This window comes from Acanthochromis polyacanthus, chromosome 5, assembly GCF_021347895.1.
Source record: "Acanthochromis polyacanthus isolate Apoly-LR-REF ecotype Palm Island chromosome 5, KAUST_Apoly_ChrSc, whole genome shotgun sequence".
Classification (NCBI taxonomy): domain Eukaryota; kingdom Metazoa; phylum Chordata; class Actinopteri; family Pomacentridae; genus Acanthochromis; species Acanthochromis polyacanthus.
Window position 1 is genome coordinate 3,927,270 of NC_067117.1, and position 26,975 is coordinate 3,954,244.

At 40.3% G+C, this 26,975-nt stretch overlaps 1 protein-coding gene across 3 annotated transcripts in view; it reads left to right on the forward strand.

The window, feature by feature from the left end:
• The window catches only part of LOC110958080 (solute carrier family 12 member 5-like), a 191,205-nt gene that overhangs the window by 121,901 nt on the left and 42,329 nt on the right, over positions 1-26,975 (forward strand). For all 3 annotated transcript variants that reach the window (XM_051947897.1, XM_051947898.1, XM_051947899.1), the window contains exons 2-3: positions 11,448-11,548; positions 12,030-12,167. In XM_051947897.1, coding sequence (XP_051803857.1) covers positions 11,448-11,548; positions 12,030-12,167 — 239 coding nt within the window. The remainder of the gene's footprint in view (positions 1-11,447; positions 11,549-12,029; positions 12,168-26,975) is intronic.

Here is a 26,975-nt window from a genome sequence, read left to right on the forward strand (position 1 = left end):
GTCCATGTTTAGATACAGCTGTATAGTAAACACTGACATCCGCGTTTACGATAGATCGCGGATGTCAGCGCTGCATCGTGCATACATAATACATGCACGATGCAGCGCTGATGTCCGTCCGTGTTCCGCGCTCCAGTCGGACCGTGACTTCTGTTGCATTTCGCGCTCACTTCCGCTTTTGATGACGTATCGTGCTCAGACGATTAGTCGATGCGTCGTTAGTTGCTAGCACAATGTAGCATTAGAACACAGGAGTGATGGTCGATGGAAATGTTCCTCTGTACCCCTATGGAGAGATTCCACTAATAATTTCCAGCCAGAATAGTCATTTACCACATTAACAATGTCTACGCTGGATTTCTGATTAATTTACTGTTCACTAAAAAAAAAAAAGGATTTCCTTTCAAAAATAAGGACATTTCTAAGTGACCACAACTCAATGTTCACAGAAGCAGAAGCACCAAAGGAGAGGAGTAAATTTGTGCTGCTTTCATTATGAACAATACAGAAATTAAGCATGAAGAAAGACAAATAAATGGTCATTTTAGTCAAATTTTAAATATATTTGCATCATTGGTCATTACTTTTTGCATGGTTTTGTCTAAGATTCAGCGTGTACTCCAGTGCGCTGTCTGTATAAAACTGTAATTGCAGTCTTTTACATGTAGGTCAGTTTTAGACAAACTTGTAATGGTTTATTTTTTTTCGTCCATCCAGAATTGCAAATGGATATGTTTGGATTCATGTTAAATCACTGCCAATCCTGATTTGACTGGAATTTAGATTAAAGTGACCTTAATCCTTCACCTGACTCCACCCACCGTCCCCCTGCTCTGTCGACAGACAGACAGACTCACAGACTCACAGACAGACAGACATCACTGTGGTGGCGTTCAGAGGAGACAACAGAGTCAGCGTGTGAACTCGTGACATGCTTGGATTTGGCGATGCACCAAAGAACACTAGTGGGGAACGCAGCCAGAGAATCCAACTTTTGTCTGTTTTTATAAATTAATTGTTTGTTTCCGTCCCACTAATTCCATTTAAATTCGTCACTCTTCCACCGGATGAGTTATTTCTCTGCGGATGCAAATTGAATGCCTGTGCGAGCACCACATACACTCACAGTTTCCTCCACTGTGAGTCTGACTGACAGCCAAGAGGATGGTCTGTGTTTACTTTCATACATGAAGTAGCTGTGAATAAATTGTGGACACTCATTTTTCAACAGCACCGGAGTAGCGAGTGTCCTGATTTTTTTTTTCCGCGTTAAATGGCTGAAATCCAACCATCTCTGCCCAGACTAAGATTAATTGACCGCAGCCGTTTTTCTGCTGCTGTACAACACAACGTTAGCGGGGTCCGAGCCAAATGTGTGCACCGTCACATAGATGTGCACACACACACCACATCAACAAGTGGTCCCAGGGCCTCTGTTGAGTCAGCTCCTTAAGAATCAACATCCGGCTCTCTGGCTTGTCCCTTTGAAGTCGGTCCTCGGAGAGAAAGAGCAGCATGGCAGCGTGACAAAGTGCAGGCAAGAGAGAGAAAAGAACAACAGACTGCAAGAGACACAGCAGTGACTGTGACTGTCGCCACCTCACCACTGTACAAGCAGGATCAATAAAACAAAGTCAAATGGTTCTCACCAAGTAATCCTCGGTGGTTCTGTTCAAAGATCTGCTGGAAAACTGAATTGTCCGAGTGAGAGCAAAGCACCGAGCCTCCACTCATTTGGACTAAAAGTTCTGTTTACGCTGTGTGGAATACAGAATATGTGAGCCACAGACCAGTGGGACACGTTTCCGTCCAATTTATCGAAGGTCTGTCTCTCTGAAAGTGCACCAGTGAGTATTTCTTCACTTAAAGTAAATGATTTGTTTTTCTTCTCTTTTTTTTTTCTTTTTTCTGTTTTTTGCCTTTGTTTAAACAAAGTACATGATGATGCATGTTACCCATTCTTTACATTACATCTATCACTTTTTCTAGATTTTTAAAAAAAATCTGTCATTGATGTGATCTGTTTTGATAATCCATTAATGGCATAACTGATTTTAAACTTTGTGTCTGTTTTTGTTTGTTACAGCATCTAACGTGAACATTTGTTGCAATTCTTTGTCGTATTTAAGAGTAAATTAACCCCTTGACGCCTGATTTTATTTAGAATTAAATAAAAATAACATTTTTTGCATGTTTTTGCTTTCCAGCTGATGCTAAATAAGTGGAGATTGTTGATTTATGTATGACACATAAAGCAAATATGTAACAGATACATAATAATAATAACAGATATATAATAATTAGGTCCTGCTCCAACCGGTCCTACGAGAAACTAGTGCTTGCAAAAGGTTCCAAGGTACGTATTGAATCTGCACAAACCAGCATTGGAGGAATGGATACACTATCTCAGCTGCAGTCTGAGTGAAGGTGGTATGATGCAAATTCGTGACGATAGGCGTCAAGGCGTTAATTGGTCAAGCAAAAAAAAAAAGGGGAAAAGTGAAATGACAGTTGTGACAAGCATTGCTATACTCTATATTCAGGGATGAAAACATTACCTAATTCAAGTTTTACATACATTTTTTTTTTTAAACTTTTCAATTCAACATTCAAAGAAAACTATGAAAAACGCCTCTCAATATTTCCCCAAGGCAAAAGTAAAATCTTCAGATAGCTCATTTTCCCAACCAACAGTCCAGTACCTGAAGATGTTCAAGTTTCTGATTTAAAACATAATAAAAAAACTGTCAAAACCTTACATTTAAGAAGCCACAAAATGTGCAGCATGAATGGACAACAAACGACAACAGCAGTTTCTGAGCGGTTTTTGGTCTTGTCCCATTTTTACTCACTGGGGGCTCATTTTTCACTGCAAGATGAAGTCCTGCACCTCCAGGGAAATGCCCCAATCATGGCCAGAAGTAGATGCAATTTAACAGTTATTCTGTGCAACATAACAAAGTTACAGTTTAATAAATTCAAAGTTGAATTTCTTTGATTACTTCTTTTTCCAAAAATGTTTAAAATCTGGAGCTTGCATTAAGTGCCCATGTGTGTTACTTACACTGAGAAACATGGTGGCACTACATACTGCAGATATTGCACAACTTCTAGTTTTAATTTGTTTCCATACTTGCCTCTAATCTCCTCAGTGTGAACACAGACTGCAGTTCAGTTTGTTGTTTTTTTTTTTTGTCATGTGACTGCTGGTTAGAGGAGAGTCACTAACAGCTTCCTAGTTGTGCAGAAGAGTGAAGAAGTTTTGCTTTTTTACAGATTCTGGTTGGAGCAAACACATTTTTTAAGCAAAGTTTTGAATTAGACATGTAGAAAAAGGTAGTTTTGGTGAAATATTACAATATTAAGATTAGATTTGGTTAGATTTCCCAGTTAAACAGCACGAGTACTTCAGTGACTGTCAAGAAGTTGATCATCTGATGATTACTTCTATTTTCACACTTTGTAGCTCTGATAAATGGCAGACGGAAGGTTTTGAGTTTCTTTTAAACTGCAGAAGTGACTAAACCCTTAGCAGACTGTCAGTGCTAGTGAAGCTGATGTACACTACGGTTCAAAAGTTTGGACTCACATTGGAATCTCCTCATTTCTGAAAGAAAATCTTTTTTTTTCTCAATGAAGATAACATTAAATTAATCAGAAATCCAGTCTAGACATTGTTAATGTGGTAAATGACTATTCTAGCTGGAAATGTGTACCGCCGGCGGTACACCTACTAATTTGCATAGGAATTTCAAGAATGTCCGACGGGTGCAAACACGACTATACAAACACTATACACCGATGGAAAGCTTAGATTCTCATGAATCCACCGGTATAAACCACTTTCAGATGCGATTACCACAGCGGGTGAGAAAAACACATTTGTCCGACAAAAACAAATATTCATCCATCCGTTCTCTATACACGGCTTCAAAGCACACAGCGCGACTCACATTTCCGGGTTTATTATTACACACACAAAAAAAGATTCCACAAAAAACGGCCATAATCCAACCTTTTACATCAGATGACACAAGCCAGTAAACTATTTTGTCCAAAACATGTCCTGAAGTCGTATAAAATCCCCGAATCGGTCCTTTTCAAGGAAATGCACCTCCCGATGCACGTCCAATATTCCCCGTATTTTTCGTAAATTTTTTTATTTAAAAATAGAATATTAGCGATTTTTTTGTACTGAAAACGGCTGGAAATGACTGAAGCTTAAAGGGTTAATGGAATATCTCCATAGGGGTACAGAGGAACATTTCCAGCAACCATCACTCCTGTGTTCTAATGCTACATTGTGTTAGCTAATGCTGTTGAAAGGCTCATTGATGATTAGAAAACCCTTGTGCAGTTATGTTAGCACATGGATAAAAGTGTGAGTTTTAATGGAAAACATGAAATTGCCTGAATTAAATGTTGTCAATCTTTGGCAGCAAAGTCCGCCAGCTTTCCTGAAAATCAATCCATTAACTCTCACACAACGTGAGCACAACTCTTCTAAAATCTGAAGATCGTTTCCTTGTGCTGTATAATGAGCAAGTGCCGCAAACACAACACCTTATAAACTGATTTTTAAAATTTAAAATGTGCCCTGGAAACACAGTTAACGCATTCAAATCATGAAGCACATCTTTTCATTTCATTGCTTGGTATGACCGTACAGCCCGGTCTCACGAATCCCCGTGAGACCGTAAGAGGTTTGAGTTTGATCATATGTGTAGTAAAGGGCTTCTGTAAAATGTCTAACACTCTAAGAACATTGTGCCGTTTATGTTCTGTGTTTTTGTTTGGTGGAGGATTTGGAAGGCGATCACATGCTCAGTGAGCAGTAAAGCTGTGGATTTTGACCATAGATAGGGAGAGGCTTTGATAGTGAGAGCCATTGTTGGACAGATCCCATCAGATTGAGGAGGGATAAGCTGCTTGGGGGATGCGGTCAGAGCACAACTCTTTTGGGCACTGTCGTTTTTCCAAAAAGAGGGTATCCATCATGTCTTTGATGATGGAGTTTTAATTTGTAGACGATGAGGGGAAATGGGCCGTGTAGAGATAAACGATAGGACAGGAAACACGTCTTTGGGGCGAATATGTGTTTGTTTGTGTGCATGTTTGTGTGTGTCGCCACTTGTTTCTTAGATCCTTTAAGAAGCGCTGATTGTGTTAGTATTCATGTGCTTTTAGCTTTTTAACCCTCCTGTTTTCCTCATTTACAGGCACCAAAAATATTTTCCTTGTCTAAAAAAAAAAAAATCCAAAAATTCAGCAAAAAATTCCCCAAATTTCTGAAAATTTGCAAAACTTTCAGGAAGACAATTCCAATAATTCCTTAAAAGTTTTATTTAAAAACAAACATCCCCTAAATTTGGCAAGAAAATTCTTGTAAATATTTTTTTCCAAAAATGAGTAAAAATCTTCCAAAAATCCTAAAAATATTTAAATTGATTACATATATATATATATATATATATATATATATCAGTAAAACTTCTATTTTCTTTAAGAACATTCACAAAAAAACCAACAAAAATCCAATTAAATTTACTGGATTTTGGTTGATTTAAAAAAAAAAAAAATTTGTAAATGTTCTTAAACATTTTTAACATTTTTTCCACCAAAACATGTTCAAAGATTTCTCAAGTTTCACTGTGAAAATATGTTGTTTTGACATTTTTAGACTTTAAAACGGGTCAATTTTGACCCACAGGACAACATGAGGGTAAAAACCACTCGTTAACCATTACCTGTCATAATAATCAGCTCACTAGGTATAATCTATATCTGTATAAAGAAGCATCATCATTTTTCCCCATCGCTGACAGTTGTGGTGTTGATCATAAATTACGGTTCTGGCAAAGCTGAAGGACTGCTTTGTGCGATGAGAAAATGAAACGTAGTGTTAGCTCAGGCATCAGCTGCTTGACAGCAGTGTCATTCATGCTTCACCAACAGTGTCTGGTTCATCAGCCAATTGGCTAACAGCTGAGTAATAACATCATATTCTACTGATGCAGGTCTACAGAGTGACACTTTCACCCCAGCCCTGTTTATAGCCACAGCTCCCTTCACCACCACAGCCTTCTAATGCACTGCGCTTCCAGCTTCTCTGATTTGACACAACCTGTAAGATTTAATGCTCATGAATGTTCAGGGGATGTACCTCAAATCAAACTGTGTTACTGGATAGTGTCTAACATGGGAAATGTGCTGCTAACTATAAATCATCTGCTGCTGCTGCTTAATGTAAATCCTGTTGGTATTTATTCAGGAAAATCTCCACGAGACCAAGACAGACATAAAAACACAAATTGAATACATGCAAGATCAAGATGAGTCAGTCATGCAAATAATTACACACAGTCACACTAATGAAAATGTCATTAAGTACAGTGTAGCTTCAGAACAAACAGGGTGTCGTATTAGAAACATATGCTGTGCATCCAAAGTCTAGTTCTTTTTGTTTGTGTGCAGCCATCAGGGAGATTTGATAAAGAGTTGAAACAAGCAGATGAAGTCGGTCAACTTTAAAGCTACTTAACCCTCCTGTTGTCTTCATTTACATGCACCAAAAAGTATTGTTTCCTTGTCTGAAAAAAATCCAAAAATTCACCCAAAAAATTCCCCAATTTTCTCAAAATTTGCAAAAATTTCCGAAAGAAAATCCCAATAATTCCTCAAAAGTTTCTCTTGAAAGTTTTATTTTAAAAAAACTAATTTGGCAAGAAAATTCCTGTAAATATTTTCAAAAAATGAATAAAAATCTTCTATTTTTAAAAAATATATATCTAAAGTGATTACATATGTCAGTAAAACGTCTAATATTTTCTTTAAGAACATTCACAAGAATATCAACCAAAATCCAGCAAAATTAGCTGGATTGTGAATGTTCTTAAACATTTTTAACATTTCTTTCTTCCACCAAAAAATGTTTAAAAAATTTCCCAAAATTGTTGAAATTGTGGACATCAGAAGCTTCACTGTGAAAATCATTTATTTTCCCCCCGCATTTTCAAACCTCAAACCGGGTCAGTTTTGACTCACAGGACGACACGAGGGTTCAGGGAAAAATGAGAGGAAGGAGGAAGTGTCTCTGATGTCAGTATGAGTCAAAGTTTATTCCAGTAGGAAGATGCAAAGTACAGAAAACCAGGCTTCCCAGTTCGGATTTGGTATGAGGAACGTTTAAAGCTACCACGTCTCTGCTTGTTTGTGTATTAAGCATACACATAATTTTCTTTCAGTATTTTAAAATGATGAACCGATTCATCATTTGCCATAAAAAAATGCACAAATCAACCCCTAAAAGCAACGCTGATGTATTGTAGCTGTGCTTTTAATCGAGATAAGAAGCCATCACATGAATGCAGAAATTAGGCAGCATATAGAGGTGTGTGTGTGTGTGTGTGTGTGTGTGTGTGTGTGTGTGTGTGTGTGTGTGTGTGTGTGTGTGTGTGTGTGTGTGTGTGTGTGTGTGTGTGTGTGTGTGTGTGTGTGTGTGTGTGTGTGTGTGTGTGTGTGTGTGTGTGTGTGTGTGTGTGTGTGTGTGTGTGTGTGTGTGTGTGTGTGTGTGTGTGTGTGTGTGTGTGTTTACTGTTGAGCTCTTCATCTGTGCTCATAGATGTTTGTCTAATCTCTGCCGGCTGATGTTATTTGTCTCTAGTGATGCACGGAGCCGTATCATCCTCACAAGGTCTGAAGAAGTGAAAATAAAACAACTGAATAATCCATGTTCTTCCATCCCTCTATCAGTCCTGTGAGTTTTAACCTTCTGGTCAAAGAGAGCTGAACCTTAAGTGCGGCTGAAGCTTTTGCGTTTTGTAGCCGGGGATTCTTGTCTCCCTGTTGTTTCTCGCTCTCCCCCTCTGCAGGTTCCCATTTCAGATCTGGCTGCCTCGTCTTTGTCTGTCTGGGCCCGTATCTCTGTCCCTGTCACTATTCTCTCTCGCCCCATCTATCTGTGTCTCTTCCCATCTTCTCATCAGCACCCGCATTGTCTTGCTTTCCATCTCTTCGTATCTGCCTCTCTGCTGCCTTTTCCCTCGCCTTCCTCCTGTGCTCTTTTTTTTTTTTTTCTTTTTCTGCCCTGAATCTTTACTCGCGGCCCCCTTTTCTCAGCGTCCCCGTCTGAGTGGCCCTATTGCTCTGTCTCTGTAGAACAGTGTGCCGGCTGTTAGCGGTGCCCCGACGTCATGGCACATGGCTGCGGCATCCTGCCTATAAATAACTTGGTCTCGCGGCGTTCGGTCCAAGACAGGCCTGAGATACCAGAGGGAGTGCAATCTGCTGTCTCCCTCCAGATACGCTCGGAGGGGAAGGCGTGCAACTGCCTTCAACACCAAGACCTTCACTGTATTCGGTTCATAAAGAGACTGTGAATTTAATTATTTGTCTACACAAGAGTGAATGTCAGGAAGCAGTTCAAGTACCGAAGGCAAATGAAGGTTCTAAACATTCAGGTGGAAAATAGCACAGTATTCTTTTTGAAATTCCACGAGGCTGTGGTTTAGAGGTTAAATCCATTACATTTAACACTGTTGATGCTGTAACACTGTTTTTGTTGGCATCTGTTTTTAATCTGGACATGTTTGAGAATATAAGTTGTTAACCTGTCGGTGACTTTTAAAGCTTTGATTGATGACCGTAACACATCATTGGGTTTGCTCCAATACCCATGCTACTATACTATACATCCAACCATCCATCATCTATACGCTGCTTAATCCTCATTAGGGTCACGGGGAGGCTGGAGTCCATCCCAGCTGACTTAGAGTGAAGGCAGGGGACACCAGGACAGATCTATCTTAGAGCTACACATAGAGGCAAACAGTCACACTCACATTCACACCTACGGACGATTTAGAATCACCAATTCACCTCAGCATGTTTTGTCCATGGTCGAGGAAGCCAGAGAACCCGGAGAAAACCCACAAATGCACAGGGAGAACATGCAAACTCCATGCAGAAAGATCCCAGGCCAGGATGTGAACCGTGGCTCTTCCAGCTGCAAGGTGACAGCGCTAACCACCGAGCTACTGCGCAGCCCCTCCATGCTATCGAACACGTCAGAAAACCATTCAGTATATCCCAGTACAGAGTATGTGAAATGTAGAATACCAAACATACCTGGATGTTCTACAATGTTCAGTCAATAAGCTTTTCCAGTCATTCTGACCCACAATCTTCTGTGCAGTCAAGTCACAGTGTCTCACAGGAATATTAACAAGCTCATGCCACTAAACGCGCACAGACAGACGACAGCTCATTCCACATTACAGACTGCAGTGGTCAAAGTTGAAGGCACAATATTATGACAAAGTAGCATGTCCCAAGATATGCATTATGCATGAGACGGTACATGTTTTGTAAGGGCAACTGTATTACGTACTGAAAGTAAAAAGAAAACGTATGTCTTGTCGTTATTTTACACGTCTCTGTTAAGTAGCTGCACATTTCTAAGTTCACTTATAGGTTAGCTCTCATACTTCCTCTTTATGTGGTGTTAACCATGCAGAGAAGAGCGATACATTGTTGCCTTTTAGTTGTAGCTGTTATGTTTCCGTCACTTTGTACTGAAGAACTTTCAGAATAAACAGTTAAGGACACAAATACAGGCTGTCACAGTTTAGATAAATGCATTATCATGGTTACTTTTCTTATATATATGCTTCTGTTTATTCAGTGAAAGGTAATTATAAGGCTTGAACAGTCATTTAGTTTTCTTTTTATGCTAAAATGTACAATATACATATCATGTTATATACTGGTGGATATAGATGTTTTCTCATGTCTGCATTTGAGGCATTAGTGACAAACCAGTTTTTTCTACCAGCTGCAAATTTATAGTGTGAAAATGAACTTTTCCACTTCTTAAATACCTATAAATCAGTGTCAGATGACAAATCAGTCTGGATGATTTAGAGGTCTAACTACTAGCATAAAATCCTGTAGTTGATTAATTTTGCAGCAACAAAGGTCACTTGTTACCAGAGCAAGACTGTAATTTTCTGTCCTTATCCAGCTGTTTAGTCAGAGATTGAGCGAGAGCAACTAAAGGTTAGATCATTACGTCAACACTAAGACGATGATGAATCAGCGTTATGCATTTTATTTTGTAACCGCTGATTACATGAGTAACCCTGGTATGCATCATGCCGTTATGTTCACCTTTTCACATTAACTGTGCTATAACAAGAGCTGTGTTTGGTGTGTGGATAAGCTTTGCACAGGCAACAGTTGACCTAGGAAGTGCAAAGTCACTCACATCTCTGCGAGAAACGACACAGTCAGGCCTTTTTTAAACGAAATCTGTCCCATCATCAAACATATTTACACCAGAAACAGGAAGAGACGTTGCAGCTCAAGCCGACGCCAATTACAGGATTTGTAGCTTTCATGTCACCCATTAAAGTTCAGCTGCAGCTCTGTTATGTGCACTTGTATTTATGAAGTCTGCTAACCTGACACAGCAGGACTCTTTGTGCACCTACAGAGCCACTACTGCTATCTCATGTTAAGACACAATTAAGCTGCTGTGATTCTAGCACAAGCACAGCCAACAGTGTTTCTTACCTTAATCACGACTAATGCAATAAATGTTTGAGCTCAAGCCCTCAGGTGAGAGACCCAAGAAGCATAGTTTTTGAGGAAACTGCTTTACATGGTGTGAACAGAGCAATTACACTGTAAAAATGAACTGACCAATGGCTGATGTTGTTTGTAATTAATTTTCAAATGTCAACTGGAAATCAATGAGGCTGTCGATGACCTGGGAGAGCAAGAGTCGATAAATGTGCCAAGAGCAGGACGCTGCCCTTTTGCCGCTGTTTGTTATGAGGATTTCTTTGTTGGTTTGAATGACTGGGCCTGTGAACCCGCAGACAGATCTTTCTCCGTGGAGTCGCGATGCCCTCAGCGAGCCGTCACCTAAGTGGCATCACGCTGTTTCTACCATTCGGTGCTTTGGGGCTGGAAAAGCTACAGAATTTTGAAACATTTCTTCTTGTTCTCCAGCGTTGGTGCTCAAAGTTGTGACGTCGGCGATGTCAGTGTAGCGAAAAACTGATTGAGATGTTCCAGTTTGTGTTCTTCCCACGGCCATGTGGAACGTATAGATTTGCACATATTGTGAATGCACAGTCCATTAGGGATGATTCTGACTGTGGGCGCTTTTGGAAATAACAATCGTCCCCTCCTCTCTTGGCAGACGTGCTCTGCTTTGAGCCTTCTGTCTGTGTGTCTTTCTACACTTTAACAATAAGTTAACAGCTAAATAAAAAAAAAATCATTTCAAAAGTCTGCCTGCTGTTAAAAGTTCCTCACAAAAAGGTTACTTTGACACAACCTCTCTTCTGGCTTGTGCAGAATGCTGTATGCTCGTGCTCTTTGCGGTCTGCTTTATTTCAGTCCCATCTAAAAGTAGAAGTGTTTGTGTGTGTTTCTTCCAGGCGACAGTAACCCCAAGGAGAGCAGTCCCTTCATCAACAGCAGTGATGCTGCCGCAGAGAAGAGCCAGCAGTATGACGGCAAGAACATGGCCTTGTTTGAGGTACAGTCCAGCATTCTGCTCACATGCACACGCCGATCCGTTAACACGCACAGTCAGGTTTGGGAGTAAGCAGGGTACACTCGTTCTCACAATTCAGTGATTGAATAGGGGCTCTGACATCGATTAATGAGGGTAATTACTGCGTGAAGGGCATGTGGGAACCTCAGGTTAATGCAAGCAAATCTCACACTGCTACAGGAAAGAACTTCTACAAGGCAATTTGCCTCAGCTCTGCACAAATGTATTTACATTGTGTTCTCTGTGGGATTTCTAAAACGAAGAAGGAAAAAGAAAAACATATTATGTGAGCAGTTTCTGTGGATTGGAATTCACAGAAGGGGCATAATGTTTAACACAAACTAGTAATGCGTTTCTATGGAAACACTGGTGATGTTGCGGAGTTCACGTGTCCGGCTGAGAGGGTTCATAACAACGAAGGGGATGCTGACTGCAGCCGTTCTGTCTGCTTGTGTCTCTGCAGGAGGAGATGGACACCAGCCCCATGGTGTCGTCTCTTCTCAGCAGCCTGGCCAACTACTCCAACCTGCCCCAAGGTAGCAAGGAGCACGAAGAGGCCGAGAACAACGAGGCTGAGTCATCGCGCAAGAAACCCGTCAAGGTATGTAACACAAGCGACCAAAATTCATACAAGAATGAGCAAAGATTTATATAAACTCGTAAAGACGATGTACAACATGACAATCTTGAGTTTCCAGTGAGTCCTGTAATGATTGTCTATGATGGAGTCATTGAAGCCCACGGGTCTTGTTTCTACAGAACAATCATGCACTTTTGTTCTTTTATAGATTTATTATAGGTCTTATGGAAAATCTGCAGGGTCAAAAATACACACACAACAACTTTAATCATCAGTTTTGGTGCTGTAGAAAGCTGTGTTATTTAAATGTTCCTAGTAGTGTGGCCTCTTAGCTTCTGTTGAGTGATTACAGCTGACTGCTCCTCTGAGCCACATCTCAAACACTGCAACTGAAAAGTCGGAGGAGCTCAGCAAAGATCTGATAAAGCAAATCATTGGCTTGAAAAAGTCAGGAGAACCATTTCAAAGCGCCATCAGATCCCAAAATCATGAGCGCAAATAATTGTTTGTTAGCATAGTGCACGGTACAGCTGTGTCACTGCCACGATCAGAAAGAAAACAAACTATCACGTGCTGCAGAGAGACAATTGGTCAGGATGATCAAGAGTCAGTACAGCAGGTCCGCAATGAATTAGAAGCTGCAGGAACACAGGTGTCAGTGTCCACACTCAAGTGGAAGCATGATTTCAAAGATTCAATGACAGAAAATTAATAGCTGTAGGAGTCATTGGAATCTCAGGACTGCCAAAATATATAAGGTCTTTAGAAGTGTATGGAACCCTTTATGGACCGTACATTTCCATCAACATCTCAGCTGCTCAATTAAAAATCCCTACACGCATTTTTAAATTGATTGCAGTGTCCGTCAGTAAATGCAAAAAGGCTACAGTAATGCAAAAGGAAAACTCTTGTTTTCTACGATGCATAATAATGCTGAAACTTGCTGAGGTGTGCATCACTTTGTAAAAGCGTTTGAATACGCTTAAAAGCAGCTCAGCGTTTATGCGGTATGTGTTCTGCCGCTTATCAGAAGAGTTCATTGTCGTGATCCAGCACAGACTAATGATGTTAGCGGCTACAATATGAATAATAATACTGAAATGATCGTTTACGCTGTCTGCAGTAAAAGGCCACAGTTTTTAGCAATGAAAAATGATGCCTTCAGAAGCAAATTACTGAAGTCAACTCATACCGATCTGCCTACTCAGTATGATGTAGTGTGCATGGAAAAATCACTTTCCAGTGCATTTACATTTGCAGCAGTAATATATTTTTTCAAATGTCTGAACAAATTGTTCGACCACAAAGGGCTGCTGCTGTATCCGTGTTTCCAGTGGATGGTCGTTAAGTGTCACCAAATATAGATTTGTACTTTACTTAGATCGCCTAACGAATCCCAAATAGCACTGTCTTTGTTTTGTTAACACGCTCGCTGGAGAGCCAGAAAAACTCCACCAGTTTAGAACTTGTCAATCATTCTCTGTTGATATTATAAATCCCCTGTTCGTGTTACTGGATTGCATCTTAAATGCCACTCACTAATGAGTTCCTTCCACATCATCCCCTGGTATTTTCTGCTGTTGGGTGTTGAGATGCCAGCAGGAAGGAGTTTACTTTTCAGGCTTTTTTTTTTCTTCGCACTTGATCGACAGACAGGCAGCTACATTATTAATCCTGTGGGAAATTGTGGTTTTAGCCGCACAGTGAGATGTGACATAGAAGGGCTCAACTGGGGGGAAAAAATAATGATAGCATAAATAGTGAAAGAAGTTCAGCAAAATTATTGTGGCAGGCTGCTGGAAGAGAGGCTGATCCTCGTGTTAACTTGTTTCACGCTGACTTTTTCAGGCTCGTGACTTCAGAGTTGGGCCATGTGAGGTAAAACAAGGTTTACATTGAGAAGCTCCAGCAGTGACGGGTTGACAGCCTCTCTGCCACATTTGACCCCGTCTGTCTTTCCAGGTGTCCAATCAGCCTGATAATTCCCTCCTCTGTTCTAGTATGTTTGCTTTTCTCCTCATATATGTCATTCTTCCACTTCTTTCCTCTCCTCCCGTCCTGTTTCACCGTCACTCAGGTATTCCTTCTTCTTCTCACCTTGAAGCAAATCACTGCTGCTGACCTGGGATGTCATTGGAGCTGAAACAGGCTCTGCTCTTTACTCCAGATGTGTCCAGCAGACATGCTGTAGATTTTTAATGGGAAAAAAGGTTTTAAACTCAAAATAGAGATGAGACTTACAGGTACGACTGAACTAAGGTGTCTGCATTGTTTAAGTGTAATCGCAAAAACAGCCTGAATAAGATCTTAAAATTCACAAAAATGCAAAAGTAGAATCAATTTTTGGAACCCACATCTCATCAGTAAATAGAATTTGTTATTGAGATAGTTTAGTTGCCTTTTAGTTGTTATCAAATCACTCATGTTGACTTGTAAAGACATCCATGGCTCAGTGCAGAGTATTATAATGACTGCTGTGCAACCATGAAGTTCACGAGATTTGACTTCATTGTTGTGACAACTATTGATTGATCACCATAAAATGTGCTTAAAATCATCCTTTAACTTTTCATCTCACTCCACTAAGTCAAAGTGTACACTTATCCAGTGTTTTCCACCTCCAATCAAACTTTGTCACTGGGTTGTACATACAACAGTGGTGCAGGCGTAATGAGGGAGTGTTTCTCCAGGATCCACTTTACAACAATTAAGTTAAGAACACCCACACTTATGCAATCACACACTCACCCATCCTCCCGCCCACACTCATACACACATCCTTAAGATGTTTTTTTTGTTTGTTTTTTGTAAAATTGAGAAAACCGGCAGTTGAATTGTCGTTAAGTGTCCATAGCAGCAGCCTGTGATGTAAAGTGCACACCAGCTAATGTGACCTTGTGGAATGAAATGCAGTGTTTTATTTTGTTAGGACTGCACCTAGTAAACATCAGCATGTTACCACAGGCATTTTAAACATGGTGGCGTCCACATTTAGGCCAGCATTCAGCCCATAAACATGATATCATAGCACAGTAGCATTTGAGATTTAAAAGGTCAGTGCATCCAAATGAGCAAAAACATTGTGATATTTCTCTTTGCTTCTGGTGGGATCCAGCCATCCGGCTATTTTTGGTCTTGTTTGCACAGGTTTTTAGATATCCATCTGAGAGTTCCGCCTCCGGCCCAGCGCAATTCAAATTACTTTTGAGAGCATCGACAGCATCCTCTCTTTTCAGAGACGATTTCTCTGTTTATTAGGATAATCCACAGACCTCAGTGTGGACAGTTTTCTCCCTTCTAAATTGTTCCCATGAAAATAGCTGACAGCGAGATCTGTTTACCATCAAGAGTAATAGGGATTCTGTTTGTGAAAACAAATCTAATCTGGCTGGACGAGCAGTCAGACTGGGCTTTAAAATGCTTTCTGTTAGCTTCTGATTGTTTCAGAATGATGCAGGTAGCAGTTTTAGACAACAGCAGTGTACACTCGGGGGTTCTGCATGCTTTCACTGGGGAGCTGTTTGCTGGTAGTATATTAGCCCATCATACCAGACCTCTCAGTTGTCCCAGGTGTATGGTGTATTTGTCCAGCTCTCCCCCACTCAGCTAACACTGGGAGCAGGCCTAATCTCCCCCTGTCACCCCAACTCCTTCAATACTTTAATTAGTCTGCACGCTGCACCAGGCGGCTGCTTGGCCAATCAGCAGCCCATTCCACAGGCAATCTCTGCATCGCCATGAGAGGCTTTTCATTAAGGCAGCCTGTGGCGTTTTATCACTCACACAGCAACCCCTCTCTCTCTCTCTCTCTCCCTCCCTCCTCCCTATCACCTTTCCTCTCTATTTCTTGCTCCGCTCCCCCTTCCTCGCTCTCCATCTCCTTCATCATCGCTCCCTGGAGTGAGGGAGTGAGTGAGTTGTAAGAGAGCGAGATCGAGGCAGCAGGCTTTCTTTGTCGCAGTGTGAAAGCCAAGATGAGAGATTTGGTTGGCGTGTGACACGAGGGAGCAGACTGGAGGTCACGCGGGTTAAGATGGAAACCAGTTGCAGCTAATCGGCCCAAGAGTTTCTGTTCTCTTAGTTTATCCGTTTAATCCAGGAGGGTGTATTTATTTGTATATAAACAATTCGCAGTGCACACAAAAAGTGGATCTATGAATCAAGACAACATTTAAAGCTGCTATAATCCATATCTTGTATCTACTTTTACCTGAAATATTCCCTCATGCTGTACATGACTACAACACTAAATATTTTATAGTTATTTTTTGCTCTTAGTGGAGTTTGGTCTGCTTCAATACATAAGAAGTTTAACCAGAACCATAATTTACCACCTAAGTGAGGAACTAAAGCTGGGGTTACTGAGTATTTCTGCACATATTGCACTGACTCAAACTGCTGCTGAATGTGAATAAGACTTCATTTAGTCAAAGAAACACAATCAAGAGAAAAACTCATGATGTTTGAGTGTAATTTCCAGGGGATGTGGTTGAATCAGTACAAACGAGGTGCAGTTTCAGTGCTTTAAAACCTTTAAATACATGTGATAAACACAGTCAAGCAATGAGGAGAGTGATTCTGTTCAGATTTGACTTGGCGTGAGTTTGCATACATTTAAATCATCATTAAGTTCCACGTTTGTGCAGCATAGTCACTGTTGCTCTGTCTTTATATCTGCAGTTACCAGAAATGTGTTTTGGCTCTGACTCACAGCGATGCATAAAGTACTTTAAAACCTGTTCCATAGCTAAATGAATGCCAGTGTAATCCTTTCTGAACAGGAGTGATATCTTCATTTCTCACAGGTCTTATTAGGAATCTGACAGCGGCGTCACCAATGTGCTGCAGTGATCTAATGATCTTTATGTGAAGACAAACGGAGGGACCTTTGCCGTCATGCACCTTGCTGGAGACCAAAGGAAAAATTAGCTGCTCTAAATCTCTTAGTCTGGACAGGAGACCTTTAATTCTTGCGATTTGTTTTACATGACAAGAAGCTGAATTATAATCTGTCTGTGAAAATGCCAAGAATTTCTAACTTTAGCTTTCATAGTTCATTAATTAGGCTAAACACTATGTTGGGGTCTTTCTCGTCGCCAGACACAGTAATATACGACTGCATTTATTTTATTTGTTATAAATTTTATTCTAACCACTAGCTGCGTGCAGATTTGCAGCTCATTGAAACTGGAGGTCTGCTCATGCATGTGCAGCAGCATTTCCTTAATAATACCTTGAATATCAACAAAAGCAAACACAACACAAGGTGAAGCTGTTCACTTTTATTCAGGTCATTTTCTAAGTGACTGCTCCTGCCAAGGATTACTGGAACATTTGTCCGTGCGTTCTCCGCGTCTGCTCCATATAGCATAATGTTCCCTCACATAAACGCTGTTTCCCTTCTGGCTGCTTTATGATCCCAGCTCTTAGCCGCGTCCTCACCCTCTCCCCCCTTCTCTTACTCCCCCCTCATTATTCCAGAGCATCACATCAGTATTCCCATCAGCTGCCGTCTGAAGGATGTATCCTGATTAATGTCAGTTCATGTTATTTATTACTGCAGCATGCACGTGCTCACAGCGGAGCTAAACAGAAATTTCACAGCTCGCACATTGTTCACTAAGCTGATGCAGCAGACTGACGGGTTCAGCAGAGGATTGCTTCTAAACTGCAGCTTTCCAACTACTATTTTACCAGTATTTTCATTATTTATTAACCTTCAGATTAGGTTTAGACTGACAGATTAGTCATTTATAATCTTAAATGTCTAAAAATTGCATCGAAAATGCCAAATGTGACATCTTTAAAGACCTTGTTTTGTCCAAAAACACCTCTGAAGACTTCAGATATTCAGCTTCTAATTATTTCTGGTACAGAAAAGCAACAAAGCCTCTCATCTGTGAGGCTGCCATCATCTAATAACTGAACTTTAGAACAGCTGCCGACTATTTTTCCGTCATTCAGTTTATGGATTAGTTGACAAATTGTTTCAACGCTGCAAAAGGGGCAATTCAAGACATTATTTCAAGTTGTTAAATCTTTTTAAAGACACAGTAAATATCACCGAGCTGGCATTTGCACTAAATTTTCAAACCTGCTTCCAGACCAATAAATTAATATGTGAATAAATTACATTCAGAAACAAATAATTCAGTTTTAAGAGCCTCTTTTCTATCATTTAATCATTCCTAAAGTCACTTTGCAGGCATTTAGGTCAGCTAGTGTTTTGTAGCTAGCTGAAGGATTTCTATGTAAATTTCAGTCATTTTTAGTTACTTTGCTGGCAGAGTATTTGTTTGATTAGCCTAAATTAAACTTATTGTGCTGCAAAAAGGACAATTCAAAACATTGTTTTAGGTTAAATCTTTTCCAAGACATAATAAATATCACCAAGCTGGCATTTGCACTAAATTTTAAAACCTTCTTTGAGCCCAATAAACTAATAAATGAATAAATTAAATTCAGAAACAAATAATTAAATTTTAGGAGCCTCTTTTCTATCATTTAATCATTTCTAAAGTCTTTTTTTTTTTTTTTTTACAGGTTTTTAGGTCAGGTAGTGAATTGTAGCTAGCTGAAGGATTTCTATGTAAATTTCAGTCATTTTTAGTTACTTGGCTGGCAGAGTATTTGTTTGACAGTCTGATTAGCCTAAATGAAACATGTTTATATGCTTATTATGCTGGTAAGTTTTTATAGTGCGGAGTGCATTTTCTACTCACCTGTCCTCGTTTCTGTTACGGTTGACCTGAATTTGAGAAAGCAAGAAATTCACGGGAGCATTTTTTATTTTTTATTTTTTAGCGGAACATGTGCATTCTGCCTTGAATCTAAACAGAGGTTTCACAGCTGGCAGTAACACATGAGGCTTTGCGGAGTCTTTTAGCGTAGAATATTCTAGTAACACACGTAGACGTGGGCCTCCTGCACCACAGAGGACGTTTGGCTGCAGCATTCAGTGTTTTACAGATAACCGTCGGCTTTTACACGCACGTGCACGCGCGCGCACGCACGCTGCTTAGCTGACCGCAGACTGACTGGTTGATCCGCAGCCGGTCAGGGAAGCTGATGTTCGCTGGCCTCTCCTCTTGCTGTCTGTTTAATAATTCAGCACACCTGAGCAGAAACACATTTGCCCTATCAGCTCCTGTTTGGCCAGCAGAGCGTGGAGACGGCGCTACAAGCTCCCGGTCTGCCTCCCTCTCTGTTGTTAAGGCCCTCGCTCGCTTCACTTCTCGCCTCTGCCAGTAATGAAAGTAATGAAACAGTCAGTGCGGCTCCCTCGTCTCTCCTTCCTGTTACTTTCCCCTCCGCTTCTTCTCTCTCTCCTGACTTTTCTTTTTTCACCAAAGGTAGAGCCCGTATGTTACATATAATGTGCTACTTTGATGTGTTACCAAATTGCTGAATTAATCATCACACGCATTGATTCCACTGATGTGCAGCAGGAAGTAGACACATCAAACAATTTCACAGTCGCACACCAAACGACAGGATCACGCTTTCTGTCAGCAGACCTCACAGAAACGGAAGCAGCTCGGACGAGGAATTAATGAGAAATCGAGGTATTTGCTGTGGATGCTAGTCTAAAAAAACCCCGTAAGAAGTGATTTAGAAGATGACGCTGGTTTTTGTCAGCCTAAGCAACTTGGCAGGTTGTCCCACACCCTGAGGGCCTGGACGCTTCCTTTTCTCTCTCCTTCAACCCCAGTCAGATGTAGTATGATGTCTCCCCCTACTCCTCTGCACTTTTTCCCTTTCATTTTCATTTTCCCCTGTAGCTAGCCAAGGATATGGAGCTGCTTTCACCCTCTCCCTTTTTTAACTCTACACTTCCCTGAACTCCGGAGAGAATTTGCTGGCCTCAGCAGCTCAGGAGGTACGAGGGAGCTGAAGTAAAACTGTGCATGTAACGTAGGAACAGGAAGGAAACAATGATCCATGCAGTGTACAACAAATGATGTGTTATGTGAATTTAATAAAAAAATATGGGTTTGTCTGTGTTTAAAAATGGCATTAGCGCCTCTGTGGTTCAGGGTGAGCTACGTTTAGACGGCTAAAAAGCATTTCTATCATGTATGACCATGTCTAACCTGAATAGTTTGACACCACACACCTTTACATTTATGTGTTCATAGTTTTAGTTCAGCTCCAGCTGTTGTGAAGAAGAAGTAGCTGTGAGATGGTGGATTAGCACGCAGGAAACTGGAGTTCACATCCCAGCTCAGATGAATCCTACTAGTTACCAAAAACACATTTTATTTACCTTATTTATAATTGCTTACCTGAAATTCAAAACACCATAATTGCTATTTAGACGTACAATGACCTCCTCCTCTTTATCCTTGGTCCATTTTTTCAAATTGTAATGGCATCATTTCTCTATTTCCCATAAAAATGTCATCTGGCATAACCTTTAACCCTTTCCATGCCTTAATAATATTCTATTTACCACATCCACGCTCTTTTCCCTACTGTAAAGACTCCACAACTGTCCTGCACAGTATTGTGAGGAAGAATTTGATTTTAAAAACTTTGGTACTGAATAAATCACAAAGTTGTCGCTTAATATAATCTAAGGTTTTGCAGAATTACTGTTCTGTTAACTGAACCAATTAGAATGCTTCTGAGTAATTAGAAAGAAAGCATAATATTTTTAAAAGCTTTTTTGTGTGTGTTGAAGATTGTCTTCAAATGAAAAATAGATTTTTTTTAAAGAACAGAAATGTGAAGTCCAGGGTTGTTTTTTTTTCTTTTCCTAATGGAGCCACTCAGGTTCTGTGAATAAAGTGCTCCTGATGGATGTAAGAGCTAGAAAACAGAGACGGAGAGGTCCAGTCTGGTGAGAAGCTAGTGGTAAGTGGTAGGGCAGCAGGAGGCAGTGACTCTGAAGTGGGTGCCACAGCAGATGCACTGAAAGGTCCTGTCGTGTGTCTCCCACACCTGAGCCATCCGTTGGACTGCGCTTCCCAGGGGGTCGGTGGGCAGCTGTTCATTCCTAGTTCGGCGGTGCCCCGCCGGCCTACCTGTGGCTCTGCAGCAGCCGCTGTTCCCTGTGCTCACGGTGGTTCCGTCTCCGGGGAAATCATCGCACTGCTTGCTCCCAGCCCCATTAAACAGACTCATCCTGTGCGAGCATGTGCGTCCTTCAGAGCAGACGCCGGTTGGGATTGCATTCCCCCGTCCACAAATGAACTAATCAAACGGCAATTGAATGAAAATAGAAAAGCGTTACTTTCAATAAACGTCCGGCCTTTTCTCCCAACAGGGTCATTGATTCGATGCATACACAAGCATTCCATCTGTTTCAGACTGTTTCTCAGTAAAAAGTCATTACAGGGCATCCATTAGTTCTCCAGGTTTTCTGTGTTTTGGTAGCTGTTTACCAAACCCGCCGAGGTGTTCTGTCATGTTATGTACATCTTATGTAACAACCAGGATTTCTAGCAGATAAACAAGGTTGTTCAAAGCCCGCCTATTGTTGAATCTGGATTATAATTTACCACTCAGCTGTGAGCTACCGGCGACACTCGCACAGTGGGCCAGCATAGAAGGTCTGTTGATTGTGGCTCTCCATTGTGTGCAGGAGCAGGCGAGGAAAATGACATTTTGCAGTCTGGAGAGGGTTGTTGCCTACTTTGGTTTTGTTACTCTCCCGTGGAGTGTTGCGGGACACAAACACCTTTGTGTTGTTGTAATACTGAATAGCATTTACACACCTTTTAGGGCAGATTAGTGTAATCTGCATTATTTTCAGTCACTCTGTGCTTTCAACCTGCCTCCCTCTAAGTCTGCAGATGTGTGTGAAAACCAGTGGAGGACAGAAATAAGACTTCAGTCTTCTGCTGCTGTGTAAGCTTTTCTGACAAAATATTCTGCTAAGATATTATCTGTTTAGGATCCCACAGTCTAACCTCAGTCTGCTATTTGAATTTACAAAGCCGTACTTTTTCCTTATCTCTTCTTGATAAAATCAACAGTCTAGGAAGTTGGTGTTACAGCTGCAACTATTTCTCAGACAACTCTTTTTTCCTGTTTTGGTCTGGAGTTAATACTGCAAAGGATGTGTCTGTTTTGAAAACCCTTTTTCCTTTTTTATAAAGCTGCATCCTTTTGAAGGTCTTTTGTCTGTTATTGTACACTACGGTATGTAAATGCACACAGGTTTCTCTTTAATAACTTACCTGTTATTACAAACTGACCTCAGCCCACTTTGTGCAGCAGCAGCAGTTTTAGGTCGAATAACAAAGTGCTGATGGCAGGGTTACCTTTCTGACTGCTAATGTATATTACACACCAAGTCCCTGAAGGGCCTGCCAATGGAAACTCAGTCTTTTTAATTACAGCATTGCTGCTGGGTGGCAAAGCAAAGAACTTTGCTTTTGGGTGAAATGAGGTGACATTGTTGGTTCTTAGAGGACCTGCACTGGTAAAATTGCTCCTCTTTATCCTGATATTTTTTTGTCTATTTCAACACTTTCTTAGTTGTATACTATATGCATCAGTCTGTGTCATTTTAAGCATGTATCCTTGTAGATTTTTAGTTTAAATGTATACAATGGCTACACTCTTTTTATCGATGAATGAAGAAACACAATGTTGCAGTGATGCTGCACTTCCTGTCTGACTTATCATAAAAGCATGGATGCAGAGATCAGTAAGAGTAAATATTACCCAGATAATACATGTGTAGTTTTAGAGATGGAAACCCATCCAGTGTTTACAGATTCACAAAAAACAGCATTATCAAGAGTGTTGACAAGTAGATAATGAAAAAAATCCTCCCTGTCACAGACTGAAGGGCAGTGAGTCACAATCTGATTTCCATACATTAAACAATGGACAAACTGTGCAAATCATTATCACATATTGGGGGATGTGACAGAGATGAATGAGGTTTGTTCTCAGCTGCTCCCTCGAGCTAACCTGTGGAGGCCAAGATGTGGATCTTTGATTAAAGCACAGCGAGGCTGAGGGCTGAGAGACTCCCTGCTGTGAGGATTACCTTGTAGGAGAGGGGAAGTTGTAGGTTGCATTGTAGGCCCGTGAAAAACAAATACGCTCACAGAAAAAACTCTGACACTGTGGCAAAATGAATATATAGCTGTCACTCAGTAAAACGCACAGCATATTAGATTAACAGCACAGTTAGACGTGTATTTCTCTGTGTGAAGATGTAATTTCTGCAGCAGTTGATGGTACAATACACAGAATAAACTGTTAATTCATTGTGGATTAATTACGCTTTCTGTTGAATATTGGATGAAGGTATCTGCTATCGCTGAGTCCATCGCTGCTTGTTTTTCTGAGGTGGTTTTTGTCATTTCATTCTTTTAATTAAATGGTCTGTAAATAATTCCCCTGTAAAGTCCAGTTTAAAATGTCTGCCAGTAGAAACTAGCTGCTGGAGGTGGACCTTACTGTGCACATTGTTGTTGCACGGATTTCCATCAGGATTAAATAACATGAAGTTAAACATCTTTAGTGGTTGCTGTCCAACGTCCACCAAAAACTGTATGTGCAGTTGTCTCCTCAGAATATTTAATAGCCTGTTTTATCTCCATCTGGTTCTTCATTTAGGGGCTGCAAGTGGAGGTTTCTTTAACAAGCTTGCAGGTTTGGTTTGGTTTAAAGCCAAACTAGTGCCAGTTTCCATGAGTATATTCATTAAAAATGGCATCTAGAGAGTGCACCCTAACACCTGCACATGCTTCACACACCTCAATAAATACAGAAGCAATCGCAGCCGTTAGACAGACATCTGATCCAAGTCCAGAACCAGACAACATTCTCCCTTTTCTTTACTGCTATAGAAGACACACTATACCTGACAATATCCAAACATAAGAAGCTGGAAATGGCGTCAAAAATAATTTATCAGAATAGTTTTAGACAGGGTTAGGGTGTTAAGCTGTGTGGGAAAGCAAGAAGCAGTTTGTGCCAGATTACAGTGGAGTGTCCTCATTAGACTGTATGAATAATAATGACAATTCTCTTAGAAATTAATGAAAACTTGAACCAGTTGCATCAAAATTTTCAGACTTGTCTGACCAGAGGGTGGATGTCAGATACTCTATTAATAAATCGGTCCAGATTTTTTAAAATGGTTTTAGCTTTTTTCATTTGCTTTGTCGATCAAAGAAGTGTGCTGCACACCAGCAGTACCAGGAAACTACTGAGCAGCTCAGCCTTTTAGTGCTGCTGTTAGAGGAACTGCTCCTTTTCTCTGAGGAGCTGTAGAAGACGTTGGGACATGTCGCTAACTCGCTCCTTCAGGTGACCGTTTTCTTCTGTGGACACATCCAAGGCCCTGCTCTATTCAGCTGGGTTACTGGTTGCATTTTGGGAAGCAGCCTGGTGAGGGCTGCTGGCAAATGCAACTCTGAGCCATAGTAGTGGAAACGAAAATACAAATACAGAAGTAATACAGCACTAATCTGTGTCAGATGGTTGGTTTTGTAGACGATGTGTCGGTCTTTGGACTGTCCTTCAGAACAGTTGGTTGTATTTTATCACTCTCTAATGCAGATCAGTATTTTTTCAAATAGTTTGTTCTTTTACGTCGCGCGATTGTAAAATGCATTGTTTTGAAGAATGTTTATTAAAAGTTCTTATCTTCACCATATTTATGCTATGTTTTTTGGTACGATTCGATTCCAAAGTTGACGGGCTGTTTCTCTCCACTCGGTCAGGAGCCTCTGAAGTGATGAGCTCGCTAATTACAGTTGCAAGTGTGAGCTCTTGCTCTGTTGTTTATCTGAAGGAAATTAGAAGATAATTCTATTTGTGAGACCTGTTTGGACTCGTCGTGTCTCTGCTTCTCTCTGCAGCTCCTGCTCTCTCCTCTCTGCAAACAGTGCATTATTAATGCTGGAAGCGAGCCTCTCCAAACAAATCACATACTGTAGCACCAGACACAGTATTATTCATATGATGTCAGCCACTTGTCAGGATGATTTGATTAAAAGTGCGGTTTATGAATTCAGCATCTGCTGCCACTTCCCAGTGCAGGTCTTCCTTTTTTTCTTTTCTTTTTTTTTTTTTAAATCCTCCATCTTGTAGAGTGTCCATCCTGTTTCTGAAAACTTAATAACCACTGTTGAAGAAATGAATTGGTGGCCCCAGCTGATAGCCAGCAACCATTTACGATTCTCTCCAAAGCGCATCATTATTTCATCAAACACTTTGGAACCCACTGAGAATTTAGAAAGCCTGAAATTATTATTTGGGGGAACAGACATTTTTTCATATTAAAATATTCTAAATAAAGTAATGTTTTTAGATAAGGACCTTTTAAATTTTACTGATGAACACAGTTTGCAGTGGACAAAGCTTAAAGATTGAAAAACTATCTAATAGTGACACTGTTCCTGAATGAGTCCTAACATATCTTTACCTTTCTGCACTGTTGTTTTGGACATTATTTGCACTGATGTTGATACATCTGCAATAAGCTAATAGCTTAAAGTTGATAATAAACCAGCCCAGTTTTTCAGTGAAGAGTTAAATAATTTTAATGGAGCTTATACCTGTTTATAATGAGTTTATTTCGACCACCATTAATACGTGCTGAGGTAACACTGTCAGACAAAACTCATCAGAGTGGTCAGTGTTGTTCTTATGTAATTTATCAACTTTTTTTTTTTTTTTTTTGCCAGTTACACACTCTCTTTATTGAAATATTAACTATTTAAAATACACATACAAATGACACAAACAAGGAACAGCAGGAAGATAAATCTTGTAAACGCTGTCCCGTGTTTCATAAAAAAACAAAAAACAACAACAAACAAAAAAAACAAATAATAATAAGCAACCTTTCGAACCCCACTCCTCACCAGGTCAACACAAGTTAGGCAAACATAATCACAAACAAAATATATATATTTATGTTTCTTACTTATTGGAATTTCACATTCCAAAATTATCATTTTCTCTATATTCTGACATTATTTTATCTTTAAACATTTTTTTGAATTTGTAGACACTTGCACAGCTTTTAAGTTCATTTCTCAAAGAGTTCCAAACTTCAACTCCATAAATGGACACACACATTCGTTTCTGTACTGTCCTCCAAGACTTAGAAAAAGTCGTATATTAAAAATCTAAACGGGTACATACAGTCCAACGCCATGTAAACTCCAGCTATTACTTTCTTCCCTATAGGTTAAACCGTTAGGAAATGTGCCTCAATAACATCGAGAATTCTTGGTTGTTTTTTTTTAAATATTGTTTGATTTTCTAGATGGAGCCATTTATCTGAAAGTGTGTCACCTGTTGGAGTTTTAGGTCAATTTTCAGACAACTCAGTGTCACTAAATCTATGACTCAGTAGTTCCATCATAAAGAAAAACTTCTAGTTGGTCTTCAAACTAAATCCCTCCTTACACTAAGTCAGTAAACTGTCCAGTGTGTGTATTCTTTAAGAGCTGATAATCTTTGTTTTGCTTAAATTACTCATGTGAGATGAATTTGTGTCATGTTTGTTTTTCATCCATGAATTTTTCTCCTTTTTGGGACAAATCCTCTTTGCTGACTTAAACCACTGCTAATCTGCCCTTTATTCACCCTGTTTTTTCTGTATTTATGCGCCACAGATGCAGAGCGGACATCTGTCTGTGATGTAATGATGAGACAGTTGAGGTCTGAGCTCCAACTTGGTGAAATGGGTCATGGCTGGATATTGGCATAATTACCCGTCATTGACCAAGCTGTCCTTGAGCAGGAAATGAATATTTCTCTATTGCGCACAGGGTCAGCTGATGTGTCCTTCAGGTTTAATACATGCCATCAGGATGGTGCAGACACACTCCTATACACAAACAAATG